Raw genomic sequence first — 16,702 nt, forward strand, 5'->3', positions numbered from 1 at the left:
TCCAGCAAAGGTAAAACTCAAGAGCTCGTAAGTGGCTTGAATTAAATACAGCAATAGCTGAAAGCACTATAATCATATTCGCCTCTGTTTAGGTAGCACACGTACTAAGAATGAACTTTATACTAGAAAATTTTTCTGATGCAACCTCTGCCCACCACTCTTCCTTTTTAAGAATGTCTTTCCACGAAAAATTTATACTTCCTTTAAAATTTGTTTCATTCACCATTAAATAAAGGACTAAAATATGAAAATGGAAAATATCTAGCATAATAATCTTCAGAATTTTCATCTGGACTTTAAGGGTATACTTCACAATGATAAAACTCTTGGAACTATATGCAAAACTTTGGGGTCTGTGTATGTAATTTTTCTGCTGTTATAATTGCATTATGCAGATCGGTTATGGAAGAAAAACAGAAACCACAAACAGAATATTTATACATTTATTTATAATGAAATTATGGTCTAAATATTTACAACATATAGGAAACCAGAGGATAAGTTTATACAAAGCCAGCCTGCAAAGTATTCAAATGTGCAAAAATGACAGTTAAGTATCTCAAACTACTCTTGGTTCAGCAGACTAGCTCCTTCACTTTCACACATCAATATTTGATACAAAAAGTTCTTTTGGCAAAACATGTAATGCCAAGAAAAAGGACAAGTTGCAATTTCAGTCACTAAGTCCACCATCCTATTGCAAGTAGTCAGATCTCTCTTATTTTAGCTGCAACCAGTTCTGAGAGAAACAGACCACTGTGTTTCATTTCTGTGATGAGTTCTGACCAGTTTTAGTCAAGTAGTTTTCTCTGACCCAGCTGAAGACAAGGAGCTTAGAAGGGCAATAAAAACAGCAATGGCTATCTGAGACAAATGTTCCTGAAGGTGCCAGCTTTGGATCATCCCAATAAAAACAAAAACAAAAAACACACACATTGAAAAATAACTTCATTTTCCTATCCCGGATCCAGCTATATCCAACTTTTAAGTTAGTAAAATGGCATCTTCCAAAACAGAAAGAATCCAAAATGAAATAGGGATGAGGATCTCTTAGAATTAAGTACTGAAAAGAAAGGATGGTCTTAAAATCATTTCCCCACCAATGAATAGTAAGGCTTTGTCTGTAACCAGTTATTATCAAAATTGACCCAACAGTAGTAAAATACAAATAAATCTTTATGTCAGAGTTGGGGCTGGTCATTTGGAAAAGGCTGGATCAGGTAAAATGTATATGGAAATGACCTTGTCAGGATGCTTTGTTAGACAAGCATATTTCACCAACTGTTAAAAACCTTCTGAGACAAATTTGTGATTCTAAGTAAATTTTGACAGATGCTATGCCATTGCAGAAATAAGGATGTTTTAAAAAGAATGGAACCCCTTTAAGACAGGGACACTGCATCTCTAACTTCTGCACAGGTCCAAGATGGTTCCCAGTATAGGCCCCAGAGTCTTGTTAAATCAAATGCATGCATTATTGCTAAGAAGAGTCACCGAAGTTCAAAACTCTGTTCCACTGTTTCCTATGGAGCCATCCAGAAGGGCATCTGTTGTTTAGCTCGTGGTTGTGATGAAGGGTATTGATATCCCAAACTCCAGCCCTGTGGAAAACTACTTGCATTTTTATGACCTCCATGTTCCTCCTCTTCATCAGACGAATCTGCAGCATAAGCCACTAAGCCAAATCCCTTCTCTGTAGTTTTCATCTTCTTGGCTGGATAATCTAGAATAGAGAAAAACAACCCCAACCCCATTCCCCACCAAGAAAAAAAAAAAAGATAATACCATAAATTCGTTAATAAAAAAAAGATGTTAATTGTAAGTGGTTAGTTGGACACCATTTTGAGGTCACAGGGTCAATGGTCACCCAAAAACGTTGAAGATCACACGAAAAACAGCACCAGCATCAGCAAATGTGAATCCACCAGAACCATGTAAGAAAACAGAGAAAGAAAAAAGAAACACAAAAAAAAGAAAAAAAAAAGAAAAAAAAAAGGAAAGTTAGCAAGTGAGTCTGAGGGCTGATATTTCACCTTTTAAAGAGTTAAAAGAAAAGAAGTTAAGAAAAGAAAAATATGTACTTTCTTCTGTTTATTTTTATTATGACTATAGGCAAAGAACAAAAATGATCCCATGTACCTCACAGGATTTAGAGTTCTGGGATGCTAAAAAGCAACATTTTTCTTAACAGCCAGAGGCTGACCATTACAGACAAACAGAACTATGAGGTGAGATGTGGCTGAGCTCCCAATACAAAGGAAGATTCAATCTTTTAAGTCTGTATCAGACTACCTCCAGGTATTCAGACAACACAGGAAACAGAATTTTAACATGACCTACCAACACTAGTTATTTCCTAGAGTTTTAATGTCACTGATGCTATGTATAAAATATAAGTTGACTGACTCTTTTCTTTTCTAGCCACGCTGGTTGAAAACAAAAGGCTGTCCGTATAAATAAAAATATTCTCATTAGCCAGTAGATTATAGAGGTTGGATAAAACACCTGAATGAACATCAGGTTAGAAAACTAATAGCTTTAGACCAGTCTTAGTCATTCCCCTGTTCCCCCAGCTACACCTGACTTACCATGGCTCCCTGTTAAGGTCCCAGACCCATTCCTTTCATCAGACTCTGTTTTTAATCCAGTCACTGGAAAGGCTGGTGGAGGCATCAACTGCCTTTTGAAAGACAAAAGGAAATTTTCTTTCAGACACATTCAATTTTTAATTTATCCAGTATATAAGTGGAATAATAAAATCTGCAGGAAATCCTTCAAGTTCATTTTAACCATTTCAACTCCTTCCACTTTTGTCCCTACCCCCTTCAAACTATTATCAAATAGCACACATTATCAAGTATGAGGCCTGTCCTCATAGCAATGCCATGCCAAAAATATAACGAACTGTTGTAGGAAGAACCTAGCTCCCTCTTATGGCCAAGATGCAGACCATAAAGTAAAGGAAGATATTTGAATAAGTAATTATACAAAGCTGAGTATGACTGCTTCTAGGAGTGTGAAAGGTGTAATATATTTTCTATTACTGTGCCAACTGCAACAAACAGGAGCTCATTTGATTTAAAGACTTCATTTCAGTTTCGGAACACTGAAGCTCAAAGCAATGATCATTACTCTCATGAATGGTGGAAACAAATGACATCCGAATATACTCATATAATTGTTAAAAATAACTTACCTGTCCCTCTCTCGCTCTTTGCCTGAGGAACTTGCCGGCTTCGATCCTGCACCTTCAATCTCATTCTGACTGGAGAAGCCTGTACCTAAATTAGTCATATGAATGGGTCCATGCTATGAGCAGAAAAATACAGTGGCATTAGCAAATCTACAACTGCTGTATTGACTTTAGCTCCTTAATGTAACTGTCAAGTGCCTCATCTTTCTGATAAATTGCAATAAATTAAACTGCACTACATAGCTCTTTGGGATCTGCAGTATAACTGTAGTCAAAAGTAGGGTTGTTGTTTTTTTTCTCTGTAGGACTTGGTCAAAGATTATAATTCATTATGCCATGTCCACCTGTTTTCAACTGACTGCTCAAATGGTTTGTATAAACCAAGTTATAAACTGTAAAAATGCTATGGTTTAAAGAATGCTTCCAGGATTCTGGCAAATTGTAAAGTTGTTTCTTGTAATAAAATTGCACCAAAACTACAACTTTTAATCTTTTAACTTTAGTAAATGACTATGTTTACAATTATGTGTATTCACAAAATCACTCCATTTCTAGCAGTCTTGGGTGGGGAAGGCTAGAGAAAGAAATCATCTTCTTTGCTAAAAAGAGATTAGCAAATTGAAAACCATAATTTTAAATACAAATCACATACTGGTAGTTTGATAGCTTTGGGTGAGATGTGTATGGGAGTAAGAACTAACTATCAGAGGTTTTCAAGAGTCTGTTGAATAGGATAAAAAACCTAACCTACATGGGTTCCCAAAAGCAGAAATCCTAGTACTGGGAGGACAGCTGATATAGATGTGAATTTATCTTTCTTTAAAGGGAGAATATAGTAGGAGAATAAGATGAGGAAATGAAGACAGGATATTTTATTTAACCTGGTATCCAAGAAGTCCAGATTCCCGTTCATCTGGTAGTTCCTCTGTGAATCGCCTCTTCTGTGCCTGGGGCTGAGTTGGGAGTGGGGGCTGGGGCTGGGGCTGGGGCTGGGGGCCAGCAGGCAAGGCAGTTTTGACAGGAGCAGCAGGAATAAAAGGACCACTCATCGGACTCTGGGACCAAAACAAACCAAGGAAGAAAAAGTGTGAGAATGCCTGAAGAGTAAGTAAACAATGATTAGGAAATACTTTAATGATCAATATGCATCATATGACTCTTCTCACTTATAGTTCAGAAGTCATCGAACAAGAGCTTTCTCTTATTTAAAGCCCTGTAATCAATGTAATTAGTTCTTTCTGTATCTTAAATACTGTTAATGTGGCAGAGGCAACTTCATCTACCACTTTTATGGTTATTAGTATTTTGCTATGTCAAGAGTCTAATGTTTGAAGATATTGTTCCAAAAAGGAATAAAGAGTGATCAAAAGAGTATGTATCAGAAAAATAAGCACATCTAAAAGGAAAACTCTATTATTACTATAGTCATGCATTGCTTAATGACAGGGATACATTCTGAGAAATGCAGTGTGAGGCAATTTCGTTGCTATGTGAAGATCACAGAGTATATTTACACAAACCTAGATGGTATAACCTTCTACACACGTAGGCTATATGATATGGCCTACTGCTCTTGGTTACAAACCTGTATAGCCTGTTACTGTACTGAATACTGTAGGCAACTGTAACACAGTGGTAAATATTTGTGTACCCAAACACATCTAAAAAAAGTATAGTAAAAACATGGCATTATAATCATAATCTTTGTTTTTTTTTTTTTGTTTTTTTTTTGAGACAGAGTCTCACTCTGTTGCCCAGGCTAGAATGAGTGCCGTGGCATCAGCCTAGCTCACAGCAACCTCAAACTCCTGGGCTCAAGCGATCCTTCTGCCTCAGCCTCCCGAGTAGCTGGGACTACAGGCATGTGCCACTATGCCCGGCTAATTTTTTCTACATATATTCTTAGCTGTCCATATAATTTCTTTCTATTTAGTAGAGACGGGGTCTCGCTCTTGCGCAGGCTGGTCTCGAACTCCTGAGCTCCAACAATCCGCCCGCCTCGCCCTCCCAGAGTGCTAGGATTACAGGCATGAGCCACCGCGCCCAGCCAATCTTTGTATTTTTTAAGATAGTCTTGCTCTGTCATTCAGGCTGGAGTGCTGTAGCCAGGTCATAGGCTCACTGTAACTTTGAATGCCTGGGCTAAAGTGGTCCTCCTGCCTCAGCCTCCCAAGTAGCTGGGACTACAGGCATGCACCACCACACCTGGCACTCTAGCCCGGGCAACAGAGAAAGACTCTGTCTCAAAAAAAAAAAAAAATAAGGCCAGGCTCACGCCTGTAATCCTCCTAGCACTCTGGGAGGCCGAGGCGGGTGGATTGTTTCAGCTCAGGAGTTCGAGACCGGCCTGAGCAAGAGTGAGACCCTGTCTCTACTAAAAATAGAAAGAAATTATATGGACAGCTAAATATATATATATATATATATATATATATATATATATATATATATATATATATATATATATACACACACACACATATATGTAGAAAAATTAGCCGGGCATGGTGGCACATGCATGTAGTCCCAGCTACTTGGGAGGCTGAAGCAGTAGGATTGCTTGAGCCCAGGAGTTGGAGGTTGCTGTGAGCTAGGTTGATGCCATGGCACTCTAGCCCAGGCAGCAGAGTGAGACTGTCTCAAAAAAAAAAAAAAAAGTATGATAATGTTGACTAGAGATCACAAATAGAATTTAGTTCATAAGCCCTTTTTTGTTAGACAGTGTACAACCCCCTTCAGTGCTCACAGCCCACGGCTGAGAAGGCTGGGCAATGGTTCGAGGCTGCAGTTTACTCTAGCATGGGTCCACTATGAGAGGCCCACATGAAGGGCCCACCATAAATCGATTACCATGCTCTCATGAGTCTCTTCCTTGCCTCCAAGGCTTGTATATAATCCACCCAGAAAAGCTAGATATCTACTCTTTTCCTAAAATTCTAGTTTCTTACATAAATTAAGAAATTATGGGCCGGGTGTGGTGGCTCACGCCTATAATCCTAGCACTATGGGAGGCCAAGGCAGGAGGATCGCTCAAGGTCAGGAGTTTGATACCAGCCTGAGCAAGAGCAAGACCCCGTCTCTACTAAAAAAAAAAAAAAAAAAAAAAAAAAATAGAAAGAAATTAGCTGGCCAACTAAAAATATATATAGAAAAAATTAGCCGGGCATGGTGACGCATGCCTGTAGTCCCAGCTACTTGGGAGGCTGAGGCAGTAGGATTGCTAGAGCCCAGGAGTTTGAGGTTGCTGTGAGCTAGGCTGACGCCACGGCACTCTAGCCCGGGCAACAGAGTGAGACTGTGTCTCAAAAAATAAATAAATAAATTATGAAAGAAACATACCAGCATTTTTAATCCCTAACTTTGCAAAGTTCATACAGCTCTTTGTCTAGGAACACATGCATATGATAAAATGTTTGCTCCTAAATTAGAACCGCTCAGTTCCAATCAGTGGGAGGTGTGATATAGGCAGCCTCCTTAAGGACTTTGTTAACACTACAAAGGCAAAGGTAGGCAAATCACAGCCCATGGTACGGCAGACTATGATTATGGCCTGCCACCTGTTTTTATAAATAAAGTTATACTGGAGTATAGCCATGCTCATTCCTTCAGGTATCTATGGCTGCTTTTGCACTACAACAGAGTGGAACAGTAGAGACTGTGTGGCCCCCAAAGCCTAAAATATTTAACATCTGGCCCTTTATAGCAAGTCTGCTGACCACCCCCACCTTAAACAACTATGTGGTGGCAAGCCTTGTGAAGCTAACTATAACGTTTAGGATGACATATACACAAGTATACACTATACTAAAGTATTCAGGTTGGTTGGTGGTGGGAACACAAAAGACTATGAAAAAAACATTATATACTACATGATTTATTTTTGGAATACCACTTCTCCCTCCCCTAGTTCTTCCTAAATTCAGTGATCTCATGTTGCATATCCTGGCATCCTACCTGTCCAGTGCTAGCTGGAGGCTGCACTTGTGTTATCGGGTATTGTGTTGGCACAGGTGGGACTCCAGTAGGTAATGCTGGCAAGACTCCAGGTGCCAGTGAAACAGCTGGTGGCACTATGCTTGGTACTCCATAGGGAGGTTGAACTGGCTGCTGAGGAGGGGGAACAACAGGGTAACCAGACTGATAGCCATTGGATGGATAATATGGTGGTTGAGGAGGGACACTACTTATAGCAGAGGGTTGTGTATAGCCTGAGGGGGAAGAAAAAAAGTGTTTAATCAGCTGCAGCAAAATGAGACATTTTAGCTGAATATTAAACTTAATATATAGGGTATCTTTCCAAATTACCCTAAGTTGAAGGGAACATTAATAGTGCCCTGGCACAGTTAGTCTAGCCTCAAGTATCACAGTTACAAATAAATATCACTAACAAAATACTTTTTAAATACTTCAAGATGTACACACCTGGTAATGGTACGGCAGTATTAATCTGATTCACAAATCTAGAGTATTCAGCATGAACCTGAAAGAGAAGGGAAAGCAAATTAATATGCGACGGTCCCAACTATTTTATAAGGGTCTGGGTCTGATTATATAATTCCAGGACCAAAGCAATTAGGAATTAAAATATTTCCATTGATGTTCCAATCAAATTTAGACTTATTTATCTACATTTTAATGAGGTAGACCCATAATCCATTAAGCCAAATTTTGGGAAATAGGAGCATGTATAACCCTAAATCCCCTGAACTAGACTTAATTCTAGGGTACAAAATCATTCAGAAAGCCACAGAAATTAATTAATTAGGAAATTTAAGTTGTCAGTATAACTGGTGAAAATTCATTCATTCATATTTACTGGATAACTTGTCCTCAAGGAGCTCACAGTTTAGTAAGTGTCAAGTACTTTTCTCCCACCTGCTCATCACTACAAGCATCCTACTAAGTCAGTTGGTAACTTCAAGTACCAACAAAGAAGAAGATGGGAAACAGTCAAATCACCTGGTACAGGGTTGGTCAATCAGGTTATATGCACAAAAGCAACACCAGGTTGAATATATTCAATCCAAAACCTGATTTCCTTTAACTATTATATAAACAATCCTATAGTTTAACTTTTGGTTATTTGTTTATAGACTGAAAAGAATGGGTTATCAAAATAAGCAATTATTCCAAAAGCATTACTAATTGTTTTTAAACTATCATAGCTCTACCCTTACTTTAGATGGGAGTTATCCTAACAAAAGCCAAAAAGAATGCCAAGGCAACCACCAGATGCTAGGAGGCATGGGATGGTTCCCCTCTCAAAGACTCCAGAAGGAACCAACCTTGCCAGCACTTTGATTTTGGACTCCTGGCTTCAGGAGCTGTGATAAAATAAATTTTTGTTATTTTAAGCCACCTTATTTATGACAATTTATTTTGGCAGCACTAGGACCCTAACACAGGTGAAAGGAATAGCTAAGACACACTCCAAAATGACAGTAGCTCCTCTAGATATCAAACAAATATAACTCACTGTTTGTAAGAGATTCTCACACAGTTTCTTGGCAGCAGCCAGGCCTTCTGGTTTGGGATGACTGCAAAGAAATAAGAACCAGGAATTCAAAGGAGAGAAAAACAAAAGATACAGAATTCTGCTTCAGATTTTCACGCTGTTTTATAAAGCCACTTTAATATATTCATTGTAGTTAAAACCTAGGCCTCTGAAAATCATAAAATAGGAACATAAAATATAAGCCTTTTAAGACATATAGTATAATTACCACAAATATTTTATTGGTCTCTCTCTGGGTAATGGTACTTCTTGATATAAAAATATTTCAAGGCCATAGAATTACTATGAAGTATATTATTATAACTTTAAATTAAAATTACTTTAGGATATCACAGCTCATTTTAGAATCACAGTCTTGTACAAAACCCAAAGACTTTAACACTAAAGAGATAATTCCACCCACTAATTCAATGATTTTTATTAATTATAAAGTGATTACTGCTAATATTAATATTTACCTAAATCCCTCATGTTACTATTAAGCATGCCCATTTTCTCGTGCTCCTTCTTAATCACTCTCGCCTGCCTATACCAACAAACTGACAAGGATTCCAATGTCCTTTGCCCCACCCATCCATACCTGATGTAAATATACATAGGTTCAAAAGCTTCTCGGCCAGATGCTGGCTCAATACAGCCTGAACCTTTGCCTCGTAGGAAGACTTTGGCACCTGTTTCAATCTGAATGTGCTGCAAATAAGAGCAACCTGGACCTTCCACCTTCTCCTTGACGTTAAATGTGGGCACAGCATGTTCCAGACCCACGAATAATTTATCTTGAACATAATGCATCTGTAGGAGGAACAGAACACCTCAGATTAAACAGAGACTATATAATTAAATCCTAACCTTGTAGAAAATTATTACATAAAATACTTTAATCTCCAAGATACGTTTAATCACTTCCAGAATAAAGACCCACTATATATAATTTCTACCATAAAAATAAACCCTATCAAGGAATTTAAGTAAGAACTTCATCTTCCATGTACCTACCTACAAAATAAATGCCTTATTCCACTCAGCAAAACATATTTAAGAAGCAACAACCCAAGACCCAATATCGAGTAAGCATAACCATTTCCCTCCAACTGATGTAAGTTAATGTGAAATTTTCAGCCTCCTGTAAAACTGGAGTAGAGTGTGTTGGGTAGTACAGTCAGCCCTGTGACATTCTCCAATGAGGGCTGCTCTCTCCAACCCTTTTTTCTAGGAGGAATGTATCAGCAAAGTCTTGCTTCATCAGACTCAGCCTTCTTAGTCCTCCAGTTACCATCAAGTTTACAAATACAAATTAAAACCACTAACTTCAAAATGTACAATGTGTATATCCTTTCATCTATCAATCCCCTTTCTAGAACATATTAGTATGAAGAGATGTGTGCTCAGATGTTCATTGTATCTTGGAAACCTACATAGGCCATTAACAGAATACCAATAGCAGGTAACTTTCAGGTTGGAATTTAAGATTTTATTTTTTTCTTTTTATATATTATTTTTTTAAAGAAATGATAAAGCTATTAATGATCTCTCCCCCAAAACATACCCCTGACTGGAAGGGAGGCTTCTGGCTAACAGCTGGAGACAGCTGAGCAATGGGTGCAGGCTGGTGATAGACAGTTACTGTTGCACCATTAAAAGTTGGACTTGTCCCTGTGGCAGCTTTCACCACTCCATTGGTGATAATTTCTTTGATCCTGTTTACAGCTCCTAGGGAAAAACAGACAGTAAGACTAAATCAAATGAACTGACTACTGCCCAATGATAAAGACAGGTCAATGTTCAATTACTCAAACATCAACTCATTTTATAGGTTACCCAAATATATGGTTCCCAACCTCTCTAAACCCCTATACACATTTGTATGTGGTTCATGAACAAAAGTTAGAACAGCTTCCAGTGACAGTCTGCCAACTTGTTACACACAGTCCTGTACTTTGCTCTTCACAAAAAGCGCTATGTGAACCAAAAACATTACTTACTGTCCACTAATTCCCGTGTCTGGCCCTGAACATGAAGATATAATGGACGATCCCTATAAAGAGAAATAAAAAAGGATGATGCCAATCTGGTCAAAACCAAAAAAGGAGTCAAATGTGTCATCAAATCTAATCTGTAATGTTTAAAGTTTCCAAATAGGAAAAAGGAACTATATACTTTGAAAGAACCATTGCTACTTAATTTCTAGGAATATGATTTTACAGCTGGAGAACAAATAATCTTTTCTTGTTGTTAAAAGTTAACTGGAAGGGCCAGGTGCAGTGGCTCACGCCTATAATCCTAGCAATGGGGAGGCTGAGGCAGGAGGATTGCTTGAGCTTAGGAGTTCAAGACCAGCCCGAGCAAGAGTGAGAACCCAACTCTACTAAAAATGAAAAAATTGGCCGGGTGTGGTGGCACTTTCCTATAGTCTCAGCTGTCTGGGAGGCTGAGGCAGGAGGATCACTGGAGACCAGGAATTTGAGGTTGCAGTGAACTATGATCATGCTACTGCACTCTAGCCTGGGTGACAGAGCAAGACCTTATCTAAAAAAAAAAAAAAAAAAAATGTTAACTGGTCCACACAGGATCAAGAGCTCGTTCTTTTTTTTGAGACAAAATCTCACTTTGTTGCCTGGGCTAGAGTGAGTGCCATGGCGTCAGCCTAGCTCACAGCAACCTCAAACTCCTGGGCTTAAGCGATCCTACTGCCTCAGCCTCCCGAGTAGCTGGGACTACAGGCATGCGCCACCATGCCCAGCTAATTTTGTCTATATACATTTTTAGTTGGCCAGATAATTTCTTTCTATTTTTAGTAGAGACGGGGTCTTGCTCTTGCTCAAGCTGGTCTCGAACTCCTGACCTTGAGCGATCCACCCGCCTCGGCCTTCCAGAGTGCTAGGATTACAGGCATAAGCCACTGTGCCCAGCCAAGAGCTTGTTCTAAAAAAAAAAAAAAACAAAAAAACAGCTTGTTCTCATGGGTTCATTGGCATTGTTACCCAACTAAGATAATCCAATACTCAAGAACAGAATTCCTTTTTGTTGGCTGTCTAATAGGTTATAGGAAAATGTGTTCTTGGCAATTAATAGAGTGATCACTAGCCATCATCATAAAGGCAATAAAAGGACTTTTTTTAAAAAAAGGGAGATTACAACAAAATGAGCCCATTTGTGGGAAGTTATTTCCACAGAAAAAAAGGTTTATGGAGTGAGGGAAGAAAAAAAGAAAAGAAAAAGAAAAAAGGATTAAAAGTATATATATTAAATGTTAAGTTATTACCTTCTTTTACACATTCTTGTAATTTGTTTCTTCCAATAAAAACATTAAATGTGAAATAAAAATCCAGTGGGAAAAGGAAAACAAAATAGCTGCCAACATTTCTTATACCTATTTGAGATACCCAGAATTCTGCTATAAAGCAGGACACACACACACACCCCACAAACCACTAATGACACATTTACACATTATTACCTACGAATGAAAAATATGAAGCTAATGTGAGTTTTATACCCAACCCTTTCCCAAACTAGAGGATAAGCATACACACCCTGGTCCCACTTTGGCCTTCTCCTCAGTTGTCATGAACCTCCCTCGAGTGGACACTGCAGCCCCACTAAGTCGGCTGATCTAAAGAAAGAAATGTTCTGTTAAAAAGATGATGTGGTAATTGGTTGATTTTAATGGCAGTTAGAAGGATAGATTTTTCATTCATTACACATGAGATAGGAATGAATTCTCTCTACCTGAAATTTTGATTCTATGGTTTTTCCATTCAAACCAACCCAAAGAATTTACGCATATCTGTTTCATTCACTTTACTCTGAAGTTAAGTTAAACCCAATTGTGACTTTGGAGACTATGGCCCAAACCCACTAATGAATATCTAACTCCTCCTTGTGTTTAGAGGTCTTTTTCTGAATCCACCCTCCACCTTCCCCCAAATGTCCCAATTCCTCCACACCTCATCTTGGGTCTGTCCTCGAGTCAGCAAGTTCCTACATGTGAGAGGCACATCATTAATTTCTACTTCAGCTACCACCAGGTCATCCTTGCTTTTATTGCTAGTTAGGCCTTTGCCAGGGGTCTGAAGCTACAAAAAGAGAAAAAAATTAGATTAAAAAGTTTATATGATGAAATAAAATCTTTTACTTGTCCAATTTGCAACTATCCTTTCCCAAGTCCCACCACCTCCCTATGGTTCCCTTTATCTGCCTACAAACACATTTAGTCATTCTTCATACCTGAAATAACAAGCAACCAAAACCTCACTAAAATGACACTAAGTAGAATCAACTTACTTAAAGGCCACTATTAGATTAGATTTCTCTTTAACCTTGGCCCTGTGTGCATTTTTATGGCCATATAATTACAGAAAGTCCATGGACTAGAAACTGCAACCTCCAAAAGGAATATAGGCCAAGTTATGATGCTTCACAGCTCAATTAAATGGTTATATGTGTAGTAAAATGTAGAGGGGGTAGAGAACATATGTACAACCCACACACCTTGTTTGTGCAACAGGAAGTTGCCTTTGTGCCACTTTTATAGTCACAAGTAAATTCAACTAATTTCATCCTTGTAAAGTTCTAAAAAATCCTTAAATTATACCTAATTAATCATCCTATTACTCTATTATGGAAGAAGAAAGAATGAATGAAAAGCCAGTAAGATCCTAAAACCTGATCTGGTTTCTCTCAATTTAAACTACAAACAACTCCAGAAAGCTGGATTTGAGTGTTAACTGAAAAAACATTTTAAAAAATAAGATGGCTTTCCCCAACCAATGTCTAGCAAACCTGCTCAAGGAAGGTAAAATACAGTTTACTTTGTGTGTTAGATAACATTTTTAAAATATGGAGACAAAACTAAATAAAAACTCAGTATCACCTAACTTTGTTTGCCCCTTATAGTATTTGTTTACACATCTTGGCTCACTGAATTCTTATGATCACATTTAACAGTATGTATCAATGTTGTCTAACAGAACTTTCTGTGACAATGTTAAGTGTTTTATATCTGAGAGTCCAATATGGCAGCCACTAGCCAAATGTGTCTCTTGAGCATTGAAACATAGCTAATGTGACTCATGAACTAAATTTTAAATTGTATTTAATTTGAATTTTTTTCTTAAACAACAAAAATTTATTTCTCACAGTTCTGAAGGCTGGGAGTGTATTTAATTTAAATAGCCACACGTGGCTAGTGACTACTGCACTGGACAGTGTGGGTATATATTACCAAAGAGAAAACTGAAGTTCATTATGTCAAAGCCGTATAACAAGTTAACTGGGGACTCTAGGTTTCAAACCTAGGTGTTATGATTCTAAAATCAGTATTTATGTACCCTGTTGCCTCCTGCTGAGTTCAACTATCATTTTGCTTTTTAAAATGTTTTAAAAAACAGGGTAACTCTGTTGCCGATGCTGGAATGCAGCGGCATGATCACGGCTCACTGCAGCCTTGAACTCTTGGACTCAAACGATCCTCCTGCCTCAGCCTCCCCAGCAGCTAGGACTACAGGCAGGCGCCACCACACCTGACAATTTTAAAAATTTTTTGGAGAGACAGGTTCTCGCTGTTTTACCCAAGCTGGTCTGGAATTCTTGACCTCAAGTGATCCTCCCACCTTGGCCTCCCAAAGTCCTGGGATTACAGGTGTGAGCCACTGTACCCGGCTTTGTCATTATGCTTCTAATTTTTCCTCATAGACCTTAGAAATGGACAACTGACTCACACAAACATAAAACATACTTAATGGTGAATTTTTAATTCACTAAAAGTTCTTACCAACTCTGCAGAACTTTAACATATAAGCATTCAGACAGACAATGGTCAACTGACAAACATTCCATATAAGGGTTTGTGGAAGGCTCACAAAGGTTTGCATTTTCAAACACAGAACTCACCTCTTCACAGGTACCATGGGAGGCAAATTTTAATTTAAACCAGAAAAAAATTTTTCTTATGATAATTACAGTGGAATGGGCTACACTAGAACACATTGATCTTGTACTTACAGATCTTGTAGAAGTTACTTACATTCAAGAACCTAATTTTGCTCATCTGTAAACTCGTAACAATAATCTATTACATAAAATTGTTGTAAAGATTTTTTTTTTTAAAAAGTATAGCTGGTCACGGTGGTGCACACCTGTAGTCCTAGCTACTCAGGAGACCAGCCTGATCCCTTCTAGTTACAAGATTCTAATTATACCAGAGATTTCATAAAATGACCAAATGTCCTCATTTTGTATGAAAACAGCAAAACAACACATGCATAAATTATTCCTCCATTTTAGCTCATGTTTAACTGCAGTTCAGGGAAGTAATCGTTAAACATCTACAGGTTCTAATTAGAGTTGACACTTAAAAGCTCATTTGATTTAGCTGAATTTCTCTTTTGACTTCAAAAAACCATGTGTATCAACAATATATTACGTTGCTTTAAATGACTCTATGGATAGAACTTAAACTGAACTAGGTGAACATGGACACAACAATCTGGTCCATAAATGTTATCAGCCCCAACAAAATTGCCTTGCAAAAACGTATTTATCACAAAATGTCACCTAAAACGTTCCCAAACTAAATAATCTTCATACTATTATACCTGTTTTCTCCTTCATTAACACAACTGATTATGAGATGACAGGATTACAAAACAATTCCTATTACAATTGCAATTCACAAGAGACCCTTCAATTTGAATACCTTCTCAGAAGCATTTTGACTTGGTTTCAGCTTCCCTTTGGCCATGAGCATGGCATTGATCTTGGCAGCCACAGCAGCAGCAGCATCCAAGGCTCCTGAAGGAGCAGCTGTGGTACCCCCAGGGCTTCCCCCACTGCTGGTGACCTCCCCACCTGGGGCAGTTGGTGGGAGGAAGAGAAGGGGGGCTGGAGCTGGTTGGTCCCATTTGCTGCGGCGCCTACGGGTAGGGAAAGGAAAATATTAGGCCCCAAAATTTCAATTATATGATTCTTACCTTACTATGCCTTAGAACCCCATTTTCCCCTCTCTCACTTCCATTTACACCTCCAAACCACCGTTCAGGTCTAAAATTCCCATCTCTCTTTAAACAAACAATTACTAATTTATTTCACCAAACACACTTCTTTCAACCCTTTCCCCAAATCTACTTCGTTTCTACTCTCTCTATCGAAAGACTCCACTCTGTCTCGCATACTCTCGTGTTCGTCTTCCCCTTGGCTCGCCCTTCCAAAAGTCCCTGTTTCCCTCCTCCCTTGGATCCCCGCTGGCCCTTTTTAAGGGCTCCAGGCCTGTTCAAGATCCTTCCTCCCAAATGTCTGGCCCTCCGATACGTACACTTCTCACCTAGGCGCCCCTCCCCCCATACGCAGCTTCCCAGGTTCCCTCCCCCTCTCCGGTGCCCCCATGTTCGCTCCGATTCCCTCGCCCTAAAAGCTTTACCCGCCAGCTCCAGGATGTGTCGCGCTCCCCGCGGACATGGCGACCGGCTCTACTCAACCACCCGCCAACTACCTCACAACTACTTTCCCGTCACTTCCGCCCCCAACGCCTTTACGCACAGCCTCTTCCGGTCGTGAGGCAGAGCGGTTCCGGCGAAAATGTCGATTCCGATTGGACTCTCGGTGATTTAAAGGCGTCTGGCATTTCTGAGACAGGTAGGGTGTGACCTTCCGGCTTGCGCCTTGACCTTAAGAAAGATGGCTGGTATGTCTGATTTGAAAGTGGAGTCAGAGCCAGGAGAATCCATCTTTGTCGTGGGCATACTGGTAGCCTAGTAAACAATACGCATGAGTCAGGAAATTAAACAGGTTTCTCCCCAAATTCGGCGACATTTGTGTGGAGTCCCAGCCTCTGGCTAGGGAGAAAGCATTCCCGCGGCTTTTGCCCACTACACTTTACAGTTATTTAGGAAAAGGGAAATGATTCGTTTCAAAGTCATTTGAGGAATTTCTCTGGTTTTTTTCATTTCTGTGCACGAAGCAGGCGATATAAAGATGAATAAGCCACAGGTCGTTGC

The 16,702-nt window shown here is 39.0% G+C and overlaps 1 protein-coding gene and 2 non-coding genes across 4 annotated transcripts; all 3 read right to left on the reverse strand.

The window, feature by feature from the left end:
• Positions 1-429: 429 nt before the first annotated feature.
• On the reverse strand, positions 430-16,242 carry KHDC4 (KH domain containing 4, pre-mRNA splicing factor). 2 transcript variants are annotated; one of them, XM_045545326.1, is made up of 14 exons: positions 16,126-16,242; positions 15,406-15,622; positions 12,656-12,784; positions 12,242-12,321; positions 10,691-10,743; positions 10,255-10,418; positions 9,289-9,500; positions 8,670-8,730; positions 7,616-7,673; positions 7,148-7,401; positions 4,075-4,248; positions 3,197-3,309; positions 2,589-2,680; positions 430-1,723 (listed from the first exon to the last, which is right to left on the reverse strand). In XM_045545326.1, exons 1-14 carry the CDS (start codon positions 16,161-16,163, stop codon positions 1,524-1,526), a joined length of 1,845 nt encoding a protein of 614 aa, XP_045401282.1. In that variant the 5' UTR covers positions 16,164-16,242; the 3' UTR covers positions 430-1,523. The 2 variants fall into 2 exon arrangements, with proteins under 2 accessions (XP_045401282.1, XP_045401283.1); XM_045545327.1 differs by lacking the exon at positions 430-1,723 and having other exon boundaries at positions 2,593-2,680; positions 3,197-3,281; positions 16,126-16,209.
• Positions 5,913-6,048, reverse strand: LOC123636279. Its single transcript, XR_006734471.1, has one exon. It is a non-coding gene; the product is annotated as a small nucleolar RNA SNORA42/SNORA80 family (small nucleolar RNA).
• On the reverse strand, positions 9,850-9,978 carry LOC123636282. The gene has a single exon (XR_006734474.1). It is a non-coding gene; the product is annotated as a small Cajal body-specific RNA 4 (non-coding RNA).
• Positions 16,243-16,702: the final 460 nt, after the last annotated feature.

This window comes from Lemur catta, chromosome 3, assembly GCF_020740605.2.
Source record: "Lemur catta isolate mLemCat1 chromosome 3, mLemCat1.pri, whole genome shotgun sequence".
Classification (NCBI taxonomy): domain Eukaryota; kingdom Metazoa; phylum Chordata; class Mammalia; order Primates; family Lemuridae; genus Lemur; species Lemur catta.

Coding starts and splice junctions, on each gene's coding strand:
- KHDC4 (XM_045545326.1), bottom strand. CDS start 16,163: ATGTCCGCGGGGAGCGCGACACATCCTGGAGCTGGCGG. Junction 12,322..12,655: donor GAGGACAGACCCAAGATGAG/GTGTGGAGGAAT, acceptor TTCTTTCTTTAG/ATCAGCCGACTTAGTGGGGC. Junction 10,744..12,241: donor AAGGCCAAAGTGGGACCAGG/GTGTGTATGCTT, acceptor TTCTCTTTATAG/GGATCGTCCATTATATCTTC.